The 17,500-nt window shown below is 36.1% G+C and overlaps 1 protein-coding gene across 11 annotated transcripts in view; it reads left to right on the forward strand.

Annotated features, from left to right (window-relative positions):
* Foxp2 (forkhead box P2) overlaps window positions 1–17,500 on the forward strand; it is a 558,155-nt gene that overhangs the window by 531,418 nt on the left and 9,237 nt on the right. For all 11 annotated transcript variants that reach the window (XM_060374230.1, XM_060374220.1, XM_060374219.1 and 8 more), the window contains 2 exons: window positions 1–58; window positions 823–986. The exon at window positions 1–58 is cut by the window's left edge and continues 12 nt beyond it. In XM_060374230.1, coding sequence (XP_060230213.1) covers window positions 1–58; window positions 823–986 — 222 coding nt within the window. The remainder of the gene's footprint in view (window positions 59–822; window positions 987–17,500) is intronic.

A 17,500-nucleotide genomic window follows, 5' to 3' on the forward strand; every position in this document is an offset into this window, starting at 1 on the left:
AGTAAAAAATATACCTACAAGTTTGGGCTACGGGGCAGCTCTTAATGCCAGTCTGCAGGTAATATCATTAGGTATACATTGCTGTTATTGTCCTGTTTGGATGTTTGGGCACTTTATTGTTTGGCATGCTTTCTATTTAGGCGAGATTATGATTGTTCTTAAAAGTTGGTTTATCATCCAAGGAAGTTGTAGTACCTAGTACTATGAAAAGCACTGATTCTCATTCAAGCTACTTTTGATGTAAAGAGGCAAGAAGGACACCCTGTGGCAAAATCTGGAACACTCAGTTTTTCTGCAAATGGTAGATTGATAGAAGCATTTGCAAATGCATGTGGCTATGCATTAATATTTATCCAGGCTGTCATAAATGATTTCACATCATAGTGTTGGGGAACACGGTGCTTGTGGCAAAAACTTTAAAGTTTAATTATAATATATAATTTTTATGCAGAGGAAGCAAATGTCAGGACTTCTTTATTTTGAGTTAAGTTCTGGTCATTTTTAAAAAGCAGAGCAACTGCTTATATTATCCTGGAGTATTGCTGGACAAGTGAGGATTCAGCATTTCATTATGCGAAAGGTTAGCGTGCGGTGGAGGAAGTTTGCGGTGGGAGCTATTGTTTACAAGTTCACGTTAATGCTCCTGTTGTCTCGTCTGCGACTGGCCCTTTAGGAATTTTTGTCGTTCCATACATTTTATGTAAGTGCTTCTGAAACATCTCCGATGTACTGTGCAACCACTAAAAGGGGATGTGTGCGGTTCCAGTGACTTAAAAGGGCACGCGTGCTAAAAGCTGTTTTGCTCCTTGTCCTTTCCACCAGGCTGCCTTGGCAGAGAGCAGTTTGCCTTTGCTAAGTAACCCCGGGCTGATCAATAACGCCTCCAGTGGCCTCCTGCAGGCCGTCCATGAAGACCTCAATGGTTCCCTGGACCACATCGACAGCAATGGGACCAGCAGTCCGGGGTGCTCACCTCAGCCACACATGTAAGTGGTTAACAGGTTCCCAAAAGGGGTACCCATGTATTCAGATGCTGCTGAATACGACATGGTTTTTTCCTGAAGCTCATCACGGCATATAAGTGAGAACACACAGGCTGAAGCGGAGTTGGATTATACCATGACCTCAATGTGAAAAGTATGTCTAGATTGTCGTTAATACATCCTAGAGATTACCTCAAGTGCCCCATAGCTAGTGTTGGCAGCATTCGTCTACAGATTCTTAGCGCTACTAAGGTCCCGTTGGGCATTAGACACTGTCTCTGATGAATCTCCATCTTATGGGCCATTATCACAGTTGGGCTTGCATGGTATAGCAAGAATATTCATGATAGGGTAAGTTGTGATAATTTTTACTACTGTTACAGGACTCTAAACCATTTATGAACTGTAGTCAAGACTTTGCCCGTTTTTACAAACCGTAAAATGCAAAGTTTAACTGTTAGCCACAGTTTACACAGAAGCCGGTGAAGTGTAACTTTTTGCCTGTCTTATAAATCAGTGTAATTACATATTCAAGTTTAATTACTGGTGCGTCTGTATTGGCAAGGTTTATATGTTATATTTTATGCAAGACTACGATTCCTATTAATATTTAGCAGCTAACTATATCATTAATTACTCTAAAATCTTTCCCCTACCATCTCTTTAATGGAGCTGAGAGAGTAGAAGTATTAAAAATTGATGTATTGTGGATTTCAGAAAAGTGTATGACACTTTTTAAATATCAGGTCTTATTCAATAGTGTCAGGCATATCAGTTTCTTGTTTACTAAAAAGTACTGACCCTGGGAGAGATGAGAATTCCTGGAGAAATAATTATAGCTGAGTGATGAAGTATATGTGATTCTTAGCAGTCAGGGACATTCCGATGTTATGGCTGTGCTCTGTTTAACTTCACATTATTGATACAAGGTTACTCCCTGCTTTCATTTTGACATTTAATTCTTTGTGATGCTATTTTATCTTTTGTTTTGCTTTTTGAGACAGTGTCTCAAATTGTAGCACAGAATTGTAGTCTCCTCAGTCCTCCTACCTTAGCCTCCTAGGCGCTGCTGGACTTGTAGGCATTTGCTACCACACGGGACTCTTCTCCCTCATTAACTATTTAGTCAAAGGCCTGAAAGATACATACATAGATATAGATATCTCTGACATATACCCATTTTCATTAGCCCTTTCACAAGTTATTATTTTGTTGATTTTTAAAATATCCTACCCTGTTTGACATATGAATGTCTTTGAGAGTGTATGCCTAATTGATGTATGGTTCTTTCACTCTATCGTCCTCGCAAAAACACACTGCAGTCATTAAAGTGTTTCTCCAGATTCCAAGCCATTACTTTTCCAAAATGGAAAAATCTGTCTTTTGGAGGTGTCTTTAGTTGTATTAAATAATACAAAAGAAGTGATAAAACTCCAAGTAAGAAGAACATGAATATATGCTCCCGAGACTAGCCGTACTCTAAGCCAGGAAAATGAGCAATCAGACAAAAGTTTTTACATCCTGCATCATCACGCTGTCAGCCAGGCAGTGGTAGCTGGAGGCTTTTCCTTTCAGTTGCTCTCCTGACTGTGCTAACGCTCACTCCTTATGCAAATGCTAAGAGAATTCATCTTTAAATACCCAACCAGAGTTAGATCCTGTTTCTCTCCATTCGAGAAAGGGAGCCATGGGAAAGGCATGTGTGTGAGCTGCGGCTTGTCCTCCCTTGCTCCTGTGCAGTAAGTGGAGGATGACACAGACCACGTGCAGGAAGACGCATAAGGAAGCGACCGTCACAAGTTTGATCGTCCAGTGCTAAGAATTTTAACATAAAAAAAAATTAGCGATGTAATAAAATAGTTTATTAAACATTGTATTTTAGAGCCTGAAATAATAATCAGACTAAATAATGGCTTTGTTAGGCTCCTGGTATTTTTTCACTTGACAACTGGTAGTTCCCATAACTTAGTTTATTTTTAATTTAAAGTTTAATCATGAACTATCTAAAAAAAATAGTAGCATTAAAAATAATAGTAAGTTGTATTTAATGTCTGGTATAGTGCTGTTATCAGCTCATATAAAAATTCAGTTAATGCATTATGTATGATATACTGACATGAATCAATACATAGGAAAAATACCTGTATTTGTTTTCCATAGATGAAAGCAGAGCCTCCCTTTCTTGGTAGGAAATAGATTTCAGAAAAGGTAAAAATGGGAAGGATCACATATCTTGTCTTTTCTCAGGTAATATAAATGAAAATCAAGTTTGTAATTATCCTGCAAAATATTGAGTCAACATTGATACTTCCAATCTCTTTGTGCTGCTCCATTAACTTTTTGTAGATTGTTCAGATATCGGTAGATATCTGAACCTCAGCATTCTGCATCTTCAACTTTACCCTTCTGAGATGTTTATTTGCAATGAATTTTAAGCATTTTGTGTTTATTAAGAGTAAAAGCAAGGTAAAATTCTTAACATGGTTCAATCAATTAAAATTTGTTTGCATCTAATTGAATACAGTTCAGAGAATTTGGAGATTGACTAGAAACGAAAAACCTATCTTATGAAACACTTCTGTGGTATTTTTTGTGTTCTTGAATGCATTCATGGTGTGTGTTGTTTTGGAAGGGGTTGTTGTGCTGATATTAATATAAAAGAGAGCAGTGCAGCCAAATTGATGGATTGTTAGTGGCCAGGCATCCGATGCAGCACTCAGTGAGAATGGACATGTTTTCTTTCCTTGACTTCTTTTTCTTCCTATTCTTTTTTTCTTGCTGAAATTTCAGTAGTACCGACTGCATGAAATGTATGCAAATAAACCGAGTGCCTGGAACATAATGATACTTTTCCTGCTGTCTTCCTCCCTGGGCACTTATTGATAGGACCTGTTGTACTATCTCGTTGCAATCTTAAATGAGACTGAAATCAACACAAAACACAGTTTGCAGTTTTTATACCTTCTATCCACTACAAACATTTAGAGATAGTTTGCCAAAGCAGTATCTTTACTGTCACTCCTACCTGTCTTATAAATTTACAATGTAAGCATCCCATTAAAAGTGAGGGCATTTGCTGAATGGTGGTGGTGCACATCTTTAATCCCAGGACTCAGGAAGCAGAGGCAGGTAGATCTCTGTGAATTCAAGGACAGCCTGGTCTACAGAGTGAGGTCCAAGACAGCAAGAGCCACACAAAGAAACCCTGTCTCAGAGCAGGCGACATGGGGGTGGGGATGAGGGGAAAACAGAGAGAGAGACATGAGGCAATTTAACAGATAATTTATTGTATGGCGCTCATTACACAGAATCGGTGGGTAAAGGATCAGAGGCATACGAAGATAACTGAAGTTGCTGCCAGTGAACAACTCTAACGGAGAGAATAATACCAACCCAGAATTAGTAACTCATGTGCCTTGAAACAGGGAGAATTGGATTGGACAGGAATTTAGAACACATAAGTAAATACAGAGTTTGGAATAAATGAAGATGAGACCAGACTCTGAAATGACTGAATAGCAAGCCATGGTGTTTGTGCTCACCAGAGGGGACCCTGTTCAGTGTTGTGAGTTTGGGTTTGGTACAGTCAGTATCATTCAATAGAAAGCCAACCATCTGAAACCACACTGCATGCGCCATGTCTTGAAAACAATCGTGTCGGGGGGTTTTTGAATTAAGAGAGCTGGATGCAGCAGGTTTGTTTTTGGAGGCCCCATTACCATAGTATCTGCTTTAAATTCAATACCAGAAGTGGAAAGCAACAAATTAATCCAATAAGTGTTTTAAAATAAAGGCAAGAAAAGGCACCTAACTGTATTCTAAGAAGAAAATGAGGAGAACTCATGGGCACTCCAAAAATCAATGTAAAAGAGAAGAAAGGGTAGAAATGAAAATGGTGATTTTTGCAATTCACAATTAAACCTTGAAATGTTTAGTTTTTGTAGATTTCTGTTCAGTGCCATTATAGTGATGTGGTTGAATGTGTGTGTGCTTGAGGTTGGTAGAGACCTGAATCATGAGAATAAAAGGACAGTTGTGGGTTGGTTGTAAATGTTTGGATATGCTGTTTCCCCACATACTCCACTCTTCTTTTCTAACTGTCCTTCCACAACAAAATTTTATTTTTGTAAAAGAAAGCACACCCCCCCAAAAAAATATAGTTTGTCTGAAACTTTTTTTTTCTGCCCTTCGTTTTGTAGCAGTTTTCTCTTGCATAAATTCTGATTCTATGTCCCGAGAGGCTTTCCAAACTAATTTCTCCGTAACAGTCTAACCTCAGCTTCTTGCTTCCAAAAGGCTGGCTCCTCATACCATTTCTTGAGCTAAGATTGTGGCTTCTGGGTGTGCATGAGACAAACGTGTTTATTCTGCAGAGAACCCTAGGTTAACGCCTAGTTTCTTAAGAAGGGGGGGGGTGTTGTTTTGTTTTGTTTTAATATATGTTCATTGGAAACAGCTTAGCTTCACATAGTAATAGCTCCAGGAATAAAATCCATGATCTGTCTAGACCTCTGAGGCAGGAAAACCAAAAGTGTAGACCAGTAAATGACTCCAATATTCCCCTTTTTGAGTACTAAGCAATGTGGAGACCCAAACACAGATCCATGAGCAGGCTGTGCCTGCTCCACTTCACCAACTGAACTGTCTCCTCAGCCCTTTGATTGTTTTTGTTTTGTTTTTTTAATTTCTATTTTTTAACACTGCTCAAAGAGCTGTCAGACCATCCATTACCTGTACAGGTGTAAAGGATGCTTTCTACTTTACATAGATATTTACTTTTTTGAAAACTCTTTGAAAAGTTACATCGATGCTGTATTTACACAGAAGTAATTTAAACTCACTGCCTTCTCACATTTGTTAGGATTAAAACAGAAGAAAGATTTGGCTCAGAACTGAAATATGAACCCACACTGGTAGAATGAGTCTAAAGGCTTTCTTCTCCCAGTCTAGGGCAAACAGTGGTGTTCAATGATGACATCACACTCATGAGCATAGCCACGCTGTTTCTTCTTTATGAAGCCATTATTGCTCCCCATTTCCAATGAGTGGGCTCACACTCGCCTTCTCTTGTGCAATCGTAAATGAGATCCTTATTTTCATACTTTCCAATTCTGTATCAAGACATCAAATGCATGTTATTCCTAAGCTGGCTTTGTATTGAGGCACAAGTTGCCCGTTCCTCTGGGGTCCTTCTGATTGTTAGTGTTTTCTACTGGTAATTTTTAAATAATTTCTTCCATGTTGTTTCGGAGCCCCCCCTACCCCACTCTCTCACCATTTAAAAGTTCTCCTTGCCAAATGTTTGACCTTGGTTGCAAATGATCATTATTTGCTTCTTCTTCTGGGAGAAAATGCCTCAAGTCGGAGAACTAATGATATACTGTAGAGGACATTAATATGCTTGCTGCGTGTAAGATTGTCAAATAAATGTGTTGTGTCTTTCGAAGGCAGACTTTGGGGATAAAAAAAATGTGTGTTGCATAAAAGGAGTATGTGTTGGTAGAAGATTGCAATGGGGCCATATTTACCTCTGTGGACAGTATGTATTCTATATGCCCCCAAAGTTCCTGACTCACACATATCTCAGGAATCTTGGCAGCATCTTTGGCTCTTGGAGAGCTTCAAAAAGTTGTAAAATCACACCAATATATTATACTTGAGACTCTCCCGTTGGTAACAGTTTGTCACAAAGATAACTAAAAGGGTCTCCCTGGCCCCCATTTTCTAGTATGATCCCGAAGCTCTACACCATGAATCACAATAAAACATGATATTCAAATATGTAACATTTCCTTTTGTCTCCCAATTCTTATTCCTTTCCTTAAACTTTAAATTACCATTTGGAGGCACTTGTAAGTTTTGCAGATCCTACTCCTTTGGCTGGTAATGTTTGATATAAAATTCCCACAGATGTTCGATCTCCCTGTGGACAAAGCCATTGAAAGTGGCGTGGCTCTACGTTTGAGGAAAACAGTTAAAAGTGACTGATAATCTGAGCCAGAGGCACGCTCTCATTGTTTTCGCTCCTGTGACGGCGGTATTATTTTCTGCTGTTTGGGGCCTTTGTGTTACATTACGAAGTTCTGAACTAAAAAGTACTTCTTGGCTTCACATGTGTTGTCACAGATTTTCTCATTAACACTGTTCCCGTCATCTTTAATTTTTATCCCCTAACCTTTCTAGGCCTGTTGTAATTTTTGTTCTGATTTAATTCCATTTTTATTTAATGTCTAAACTTTTTCATTAACTTTGCTAGTTAGCTTTGAGATCTTTTTCCAAAATGATTGTGCAGAGCTCATGATGATGCCAGCCAGCTCTTTATCATCTCGTCTCCTTTGTCAAGTGCTGCAAGTATGGATCAGTGGCTCCTGTTCTTTTTGACATTATTCCAGTCCCTGTATGTGGCACTTACAAATCATTCTAGTCCTCATAATAAAAAGATCCTACCAGAGGTACAGTATCTTCTGCTAAAATGTGTGATATCCCCAGCATGCCAATTGTGGAAATTTGTGGGTTCCTATAGAGTTTTGAAGGCTTTTATAGAACTTTACAGATGCTATCTGACATCCATGGTGTGAAATCCCACAATTTAGGCAAAGTGTGTCAGACAACTTTAACTGAGGGTACTGTAGCTTACTGATCCTGTTTCATATCTAAAGAAGATATTTATTAGAAAATACATCTTCTTTTTCCCTGTTTGGATAGCCATAGAATTTTTCTGTCTCTAAGGGTCAAAGAATCATTCTCTACATAGTTAAAGAACAAATATTGCTTGGACATTTTTTTCATGATTCTAGACAACATGAAAAAGGAAAGAATCTACAAATTGTTCCCCCAAAATTTTAAATTTAGCTTTGATAAAGAACTTAGAAAGTGCACACATTTGACTCCTTTGAAAGAGATTAAATCTTACAACTTCTATAAATTATTAATAATATTTCACTGTGAATAAAATCAGAAGAAAGCACAGGGACTCTGCATTTCATAAGCAGATTTATCATAAGGACAGAATTAACTAACGGGCAGATGATAGATGGATCGATAGATAGGTAGGTAATAGATAGACAGACAGACAGACAGATGAATATATAGATAGATATTAATATAACTTATATAAGCCACAGTTAATCAAAGAGTTTAACATTGCTAGTAAGGAATAATGTTTCTTAGACTGTTCTTCAGCTTTGGAGTAACATCAGCTAAATATTTAGAAGACAAAAAGGTCAGACAATCAGGTGTCACACTGTATTATCTTGCTGCTAATCGTTTATACTGCAACATTAAAGCCACAGTCCCTTTGGTAATCAGAGAAAGAGGTGATGCACTGGTTTCACACCAAAAGATCAAGATTGTTTTTATTTTTCTGTTCCACTCTCACGTTCTGTGGTGCATGGTTAGGCGACAGCTGAAGTTTGAGTTAATTCAGTGATTTAGTCTGAGCAAGGTATTAGGTCCACCAGAGCAACCAGTCTCAAAGATTAGGTGTAGTTAGGAACAGGAACCATGTGACATCCAGGTGGGAATCAGTCCCTACAAAAACATCTAGGTGAGAGCTTTGCAGAGTGCCAACTGAGAGGGAGAACATTTTCACTCCGGCAGATTGGCAGTGGGGAAAATGAGGAGCAGTCAGGATAAACAGAGGATCCACCTACTCAGTGCCCTGTGTCCAGCTGTAAGACTGCGAGATCAAGATCTTTAAGAAGTCAGCATCCAAGAAGTCAATTTAAATTAAATAGAAACTGGTGTATAAGCCCATGCATTCTGCAGTTGCAGACTAAAGCTTGGTCCAAGAAACAAGGCCAGACAGACCGCAGAGGTGTGGTTCAAAGCCGAGCTGGGGCAACAGCAGAGAAACATTACATGCTAAGTGTCAAGATGAGGAATGAAAGGGCCCTTAGACCAGTGGGTGAAAGTTGGTGAAAATCATACACGGAAGGGACACAGAACATGTAAGTGCTTGTATATATCCATGCTTGTATATATCCATGGGCAATTAGCTTAATTCAGAGATCGGGTGCAATCATTTGTAATTATCAATGATCAAAATAAGTTCTTATATATTTACATCCGTTGACGAAATCTTGTCTGTTTTTGTTACTACTCTAAGTTTTAGAAATTCAGATATCTGGAAATCTTGATCCTGTTGTGAATATTTTCTCAATAGATGCCACAGAAAAACTACATAAAATTGCTTGGCAGTATGCAATTGTTTAAACAATTGTTCCATAAATTTGAATAAATTTTAATACAGCGCTTCAGGTAAAATCAGGAATTCCTAGAGAAATTTTGAGATGCATGCTTGCAGTTGCAAACTTCTGTTTTGTAACGTTAAGCAAGCTTTTTTGTGGTTGTTTTTTTCCTTCTTAGAATGTCTGTTGACTGTAACAGGATTTGGAGCCACACCTTGGGGTCAGATCCATTTAAGATGTAGAATAGAATTATAAACTACATCATTAATAATTGAAATGCGTCTTAAGGGAGAAAGTATTACGTTTCTGAAAAATAACAGTACTTTGCAATCAAATACTAAAATGCCTAAAATGTTAAAAGAATAAAAGAGGTTTATTAAATATACTAGTATTATAATTAGATCCCAGCTTTAAATTAAAAAAAAAAAAGTTTATTTGTTTATGTCTAACAGATGTGGAAGGTTAGTAGGGTTTTCTACTTATATCCTGGCAAAGGTGACGTCTGCACCTTTGGTGTATATGGAATAGAGAAAAATTGGTTTACTCCAATTGGTCACTTCTGGGTCACATGTTTCTTCCAGGAAGGAATATTTTCATCTTCATCAAGAGAAAGAAGAAAGAATTTTTCTTCTGTTGAACTGGTATAATGTTTTGGCCTACATGAAGTAGCTATTTGCAATTTATTCATATCACAATATTGATTGATCTAACCAAATTGATCTAGAAATTTAATTATAGGTATCTTTATCTACAAAAATGATGAACACTGTAAGTAAGGTAATAATTTGCAAAAATGAAATATATTAATAAAATTTGTTTTAGAACCTCTTACTTGGTAAAATGGAAATGAAAATTTTATTCTTGGTTGTTGTAATAATATTGTCATTCATTCTTCTGCATTGAAAAAATAAATATTTCTTTAAAATATCTTTAAATTTATACTAAAATAGTCTACTTTTTAGCCAGCAAAATCTGGATTATAGTTTGAAAAGATAAAATCTTAGGTAGAATGACATAAATTCTTTATGTCCAGAAATGTAAGTTTACTGATATTAGCCTGAGCAGCTCTCATTTTTAAAAAATTAATCAAATGATTTCCTCTCTCTTTTAAAAAATAAACATTTTATCTGAATTTTTAATTTTACTTTTTAGTTTGTTTTTGTAATAAGTTGGATAAGCTCTATTTCCTTAACAAGAAAGTAAATTTTTTCTAAAAAGCCATTGTTTCTTATTTCAAGCAGAGTATATAAATGAAGATAACTAAAGTTGCTATATTCACACCTTTACAATCAATTAGAATTATCAATTGAAAAGAAGCAAATATAAACAATTGCTCTCATGAAATTAAATCTGTCTTAAAGAATTCTATATTCATATTTTAGAATTTTATATATTCAAAAGAGTTACATAGAAAGTAAGAGGGTTTTGTTATTGGCAAATAGAACTACTTGAAAGGAATTGTATTTAAACAAATATGAAATAGACAGGTATGCCATGCTAAATTTATGTAACTGTTCTTAAATGACTATGGCATGTGGATAAAGGTTATGAGGAAGTAGCCAATAATGAGCACATAAAAATTTGCCATCTTTTGTAACATTTAGTCTCATATATCATTGATACAGTTTTCACTGAAATTGTCCAAATTGTAGACTGGGCCATAAATTGTATTTCTCTTCACAATATTTGTTGATACATGTCATACATTGTTAGGGCTTCACATTTCAACACTATCTTCATAGGGTACATACACACATATTCACATTACATACAAAGAGTCAGACAGATTGATTGATCGATCGATTGATCAATATAAAGGGATTGTGTGTGGTGCTGGGGATTGAACTCAGAGTTTACACAGTCAGGAACAAGTCTTCCACCCTTGAGCTCTCATGCCAGGCTTCATGGTTTAATCAGAGACACATTGTATCACTGGGTCTCTCACAAACCATGACAACACATACATAATTTAATCATGAGACTTGATAATTCTGGAATAGTCCAAAATGAGAAAGCACTACTAAGAGTCTCGTCTGACCTTAGTGTATTTTGAAAGTCATAGGACTTTCAAAAGAAAATCAGGAGGAGTTTATAAGACCATTAACTTAGTCTTGAACAAGAATTTAGTGAATAAAATTTACATCCCTCTAAGGATTAGGCTGTGTGACCACAATCTAAAAAGATAAACTTTCCTCTTGTAATGTGGCTCTGCTGTGGGGTGCAGGCAAACATTAACATTTCCTCTGCCTTCACCGATGCCTTAGGTCCTTATCATTTTCACAACAAAAGAAGCAACACGTTCCTTTAGGCCACAAGTCAGTGTATTAATGTAACTTGTCCCCTGTGGTTTGAAAATATGCATTTACTGAGGGTGGCTGGAAAACTGAGCGATTAACGAGAATACAAAAATCAACCGCTATTTTGCAGATTCCTCAAATAAGACTAGCTGATTTTTTTTTAACACCAGTGAGCACTTACAAGTGAAACAATGTATATATGTGACATGGTTTGAGTTTCTCCATCCACTGAGTACATAGGTCCTTACAGAGACCAAAGCAAAGGGATAAAGGAAGTGTTTGTGTGCACAGAGAGTTAAAATGTCAGGTTAACATACAGTCAGTTTTTAGACTGAGTGTGACGGAAATTATTGATACTTGACTGTTATTTGCCAAATCACAGTTTTAAGTGATTCCCTTCAGTTTTAAGCCCCTGAAAAGAATGAAGAGGTGACTAAACCGTTGGTCATTCGGAGCGTTGGTCATCTTCAGCGTTGGCCGGGCCACCTATAGAGACACAGGTACAGAAGACTGAGAGAAGTTTGGGCGCCACAACTTAGAGTTGGTTACTCACTGAAGTCGTAAGACACAGGTGTTTTTAAAATGTGGCAAGAAGACGCCCAAGAGTATGGGCTACATTTTTTCCTATTTATTTATTTATTTATTTATTTAATTATTTATTAAAAAGGCTGACTTCTTAAGAAGTTCTGGAGAGACACTGTACATGATAATGTGCTAGAATTGATTTGGAAAGCTTTTGTGATAAACAGTGGTAACTATTTGAATAGATAGATGTTTCAAGTAATTTAAATACTTCACAATCTGTTATATAAACCATGACTGCATAAACGTGCAATTTTATCTCCTTATATATCACTTAAAATTAAATGCATTTAAAGTTTAAGTTTGCTACTCTGATGTGGAAACATAATTATTTTTAGTTTGGGAAAGCAAAACGGAGTGCCCTTTTCTTAAAGCAGTCATTTAAAAATATTTTCCTCAAAGTGACATAAGAACACATTCTGAAAATTAGATATAAGTAATGTTTCCAGAAAGCATGAAGCAATATTATTGAGGCCATTGATGGCACTAGTGTTGGAATTACTGACTTGTGGTAAATTCGCCTTCATTATCTGCCATCTTCTCTAGTAATACCGAGGCCTTCTGCGGCCATACATACACCTTCTTGAGCATCAAAAACTATGTGTGTTGATATATATATAATGAGCTATCCCTGTGTTTTTGGTAGAATATAGTGGGGAGCCTTTCACATATATATAGATTTAAGAACCAAAAAATGCAAAACATTTTACTCCACAACCTGCAACCTAAATTGATCTTTCCCACCATGTCTAGTGCCCCGTTACTTTTGTCCTGGCTGTGCGCATTTTATTTCACTGCATTGGAAAGCTCCTTTCTGGTATTCCTCTTCTCACTGTTCTACCTTCTGTTTATACGGTGCAAAGCAATTCCAAACCTCCAACCTTATCATTTCTCTACTCCTAACTTGTAATAGCCTTCCCCTGAAAGAGCAGAAATCTACACTTTCTGAGATGTAGCTAAAGGCTTTTCATTGTTTGATCTTGTTCTAATTTTCTAACTTTGTAATTATTATATTAGCAGACCCCCCCCATGACTTTGATAATTTATGTAAGACTTTCTCTGTTTTTCCATTTCTACTCTGTCCTTTCTCTTTCCTCTGTGTAGCAAAGCCTATCCAAAAACATGCACCCACCTCACAAAATACTCAAGAATTCTCATTCTCAAGGTCTGCCTTCCCTTCCTTCGCACTGCCTCTGCTAGGGTGGTCATCACATCATATCATTTCTATTATATCATATTGAGTAGAGTGTGTGTTATTTCCTCCATATAATTGAAAATTATAAAAAGTGGGGATGGAGAGATGATTCAGAACTCAATAGCACTTGTTCTTTCAGAAGACCTGGGTTCAATTTCCAGCATGGTGGCTTATGACCATCTATTCTGTCTATTCATAGGACTCTGATTCCTTCTACTGACATCGTTAGTCACCAGGCTCAGATGGGGTACACATATATACATTCAGGCAGAACACTCATACACATAAAAGGAAATAAATACATAAAAACACAACCTTTTAGACACTTATGAGGTCAGAAATCTCTCCTCCATGTTTGTACATATATCAAATGCTTTATTTTTTCTCCCACTTATAACAAGGGATAACTTTTGTTTGCCTAAAAGTACTGAATGGTTTTATTTTCTCACTTTGTTATGAAATAATAGAAGTTATTATAATTTGCCAACATTAACTGAGTCTTTTACCTAAGGAAGATTCAAATATTTCTAAACCCCTCCCAAGTACAAATTACATCAAGTTGTGAGGCATCGTGCTTTCATCACACAGAAAAATTAAATTATTGCTTTTCTACAGTAACTGCTGACCGGTGAACTAAAGTGGAGCAGTTGAACTTAAAGTCTCTCCTTCCTGGACAAAGTAATTTTAAAGCATTCATAATGAAATACTATATTCTAGTTTGAAGAAATATCCGTTATTAACATAGTAAATAATTGACTTAGAAAAATAAAAGTTGAAGTTACTTTAATATCCACTTAAAAGTACATGCAGTATTTTCCATGGTTTGGAAGGACTATGAAATTGATTTTAAAAGGCAGATCTTATTACGCTTCTCCCCTCCTAACCCAAGGTTTGTGTGCTTCTCTCTAATAATGCAGAGATGTGATAGGCACTAGGCTGTAAATGGTAAAAGAATGATTGGGAAGCGTATTTATTCTAAACACCAATGCTACTATGAACATGCGCTACAAATAATATGTTTTGTTGAAGGTCTGATAAATGCAACAATGAAGATCAGTAAACCCAAGCAGAATGTTTTTGGGTGTTTATAACTTTTAATAAGGTATATCTGCAGTGTTTCAAATGTTATGTATTTTATTCTTATAAACTTAAATTCTATTCTTTGGAAGTAACATCCACTTTATTATTACGGCTTTTTGTAAGAACTGAAGTTTAATATACAGGACCACTGAAATTCTGAGCAGAGGGAAGCACTAAAAGTATTACTAAAAGTATCTGTGATGACAAATGCCTGAATCTTCAAGTGCAGGAAGAGTTTTATAAGCAAGAGGGCCAACAATTACAACCACACGGTGTGGGTTTTACCATTTCTTTGCTTTACTCTCTTTAATAAATTCCACCAGGTGTGTATATATATTTAATTGATTAGAATAATTCTCAGAGGAAAACAATCTCTTTCACCTAGGAACTCCTGTATCTGTTGATTCCTGCTTTTCTTAGAAGCTTTATTCCTGGAAAACTGGGATTTTTGAGTATGTGTTATCTCCCATTCTAGATTCTTAGGTAGAGGGTAAAAACCACACAGAAACATGGCATAAAGTTTTGTTCAATCAATATTGGCAAGAGAAAATGTTGGTAATATTATCTGGTTTCCTTAACAAAGTACAATTGAAGCTTTTTTAAACTAATTTTTTTCATACAAGTATTTGATCATGTTCCCCCCACACAGCTTCTCCCAGAACCTCTCCACCTCCTCCACAACTCTATTTTCTCTTTCGTTTTACTACTCCACTCTTTCTCACAAAAAGAAAACAAAAACCAAGAGCAAGAAATAAACAAAAACCCCACAAAAAAAAACAAAATCAAAATACCAATAAGACAGAAAGTGGCAATTTACCAAAACAAAGCAAAATGTGATTGAAGCTTTGACATCTTTCATATACAGGGGATTTGATTCAAACATAAAGATCAAGGAATTTCTGGCAGAAAATGTATTTTTAATAGACATATATAAATATATTAAATATGTTTATTACATATACATAAACTATACATATACATAAAAATGTTATATTTCATAAAATTTGCATTTTAATCTATTCTAGGTTTTCTAGCTCAGTGTGTATTATCAGAACTGAGTAAGCCCCAGTGTGCACAGCAAATGTGATACAAGCCTGGACCACTCAGTGCATGTATGTTAATGATTTTAATGACAAGCTAATGATGAACCCTGTGATGGATGACGGAGGAGAATAAGTGCAGAAGCTCTCTGGGCAGTGTGTGTCAGCGCTGGCTCCTCTCCTTTGAAATTAGCTTTCCGTGTGATGTAAAATGATCTGAGACGTGACCTGAGCTTTTGGCTTTGCATTGTGGTGTTCAGGAATGTGTTCGTTAACCATCCTTTTGAATAATTATAGTAACGGATTATGTTATTTGTTTTATTTCCTTATTCTTTTAAGGAAAAGTAGCTCATCATTTTGGGGTTTGTAACTGGCATCTGAATTATGTGCCACAAGTAGTTTTTTTTTTTTTTTTTTTTCTTATGACATTTTAAGATATTGATAATATTTTTCTTTGGAGAGAAGTACTAAAATATTTTTTTAGGAAAAAAAGTCCATACAATATTTAACCATCAATTTCTGTGTTTAAAACATACATAAAAATAAGGTTTTATGTAGATTATGACCATATCTAATATTTGTATACCACTTATGACCCAGGCATGGAATCAGATTATTCCCATTTTTACATATTTTTACATGTGTAATATATGTAGTTAATGAATATGTAATTTATAAATATATAGCATATGTAATGATAGAAGAACATTTACATATACATACGTTTACCTTTCATAAAAATTGCAAAAGATAAATTTTTGTGTGTCTCTTGTCTATGACTGAAAAAAAACATGGGAACAGTAAGATCATAGGACCTTCACTGACCTATTAGGAAAAGAGCCCAGCTTCAAACCCAAGTATTCTGTCCCCAGAGGCCACTATATCCTTAACTGCCTAGCCATTGCTGCATGACTGAAGATTACAAATGAGGTGACTAAACTGCTCAGTATTCCTTATGCTACATTCCCAAATTAATCAAAATACTAAATACATAGAAACCTATTGTGCTGAATGACTCCCTTGTAATTAAAATCCTTCAGATGATTCCACCTGAGCAGCAGCTCTATTGAGAAGCACTGGGTAGCAAAAGGCAAGGTCTTTTTTTTTTTTTAACTTAAGTTATCATGTGTTTTGAGAAGACAGAAAGGGGGCTTTTTTTTTTTTTCCAAAAGCGATCTTAATTATGCTGCACAAGGTGTGTTGAAATGTGTAGAAAATGAATGCAACAAAAGTGTACATTGGGTTTTTAATCATAAACAAATTTAGCATCCCTGGGGGAAGCAAGAAAAGAAAGGTATTATTGGCAGACACAAGAATAAACTAATTCTCTATAAACCCTAACACACAAAAGCTGTGTTTGTGTGTGTGTGTGTGTGTGTGCATGTGTGTGTGTGTGCATGTCTGTGTGTGAGAGAGAGAGAAAAAGAGAGAGATTAAGTTCTATTTCTTCTCCTTCACTAAAACACGCAAGTGAACATGTGGTTGAGGAAAGAAACAATAGCCTATGCTAATATTAAAGATAATCATAATCAATGTTGTATTTCTCTTGAGTAAGATCCTACCAATATTTAGACATAGGAGCTGTAACTTCCAAGCAGGTTTGTTCTCTAGGATGCTCAAATCACTCCTGAAGCTTCCTGGTACTTCCTTAGGCATTATATTGGTGACAATCCAATATTTCAGTTGACCTAAAATAATTACTGATTTTGATTTGGATGATGTTAATGAATTATCAGATCAAAACCATAACCATAAAAGAACATTTTTATTTATCTCTTTCTGGGTCTTTTAACTTCTTCATCACCTAATTCTGAGTAGAAAAGGCTCCAGGAATACTTGGTTCTAGTCGGGGGAGACACATTGTATTTCTTTTAAAATTAGTGTAAAGAAAAGGCTTCCTGACATGAAGGTACTCTAGCCAGTCAGCTGCGTTGACTAGGGGCTTCCTGTGTGTAAGTGTCCTTGTCTCTACACTTTACAATCTAGTCAGCAAGACAGGTTCCCACAGCCACTATGAAGAGGTCAGTGACTGGGTATGATGAAAGCAGTATGGAAAAGCTAAAATAAGAAGTTTCTAAGAAATACTGTAGAGCCTAGCACGTGTGCTGGTTGGTTTCAAACACTTGAAAATCCT

The sequence above is a fragment of the Meriones unguiculatus genome, chromosome 21 (genome assembly GCF_030254825.1).
Source record: "Meriones unguiculatus strain TT.TT164.6M chromosome 21, Bangor_MerUng_6.1, whole genome shotgun sequence".
Lineage (NCBI taxonomy): Eukaryota > Metazoa > Chordata > Mammalia > Rodentia > Muridae > Meriones > Meriones unguiculatus.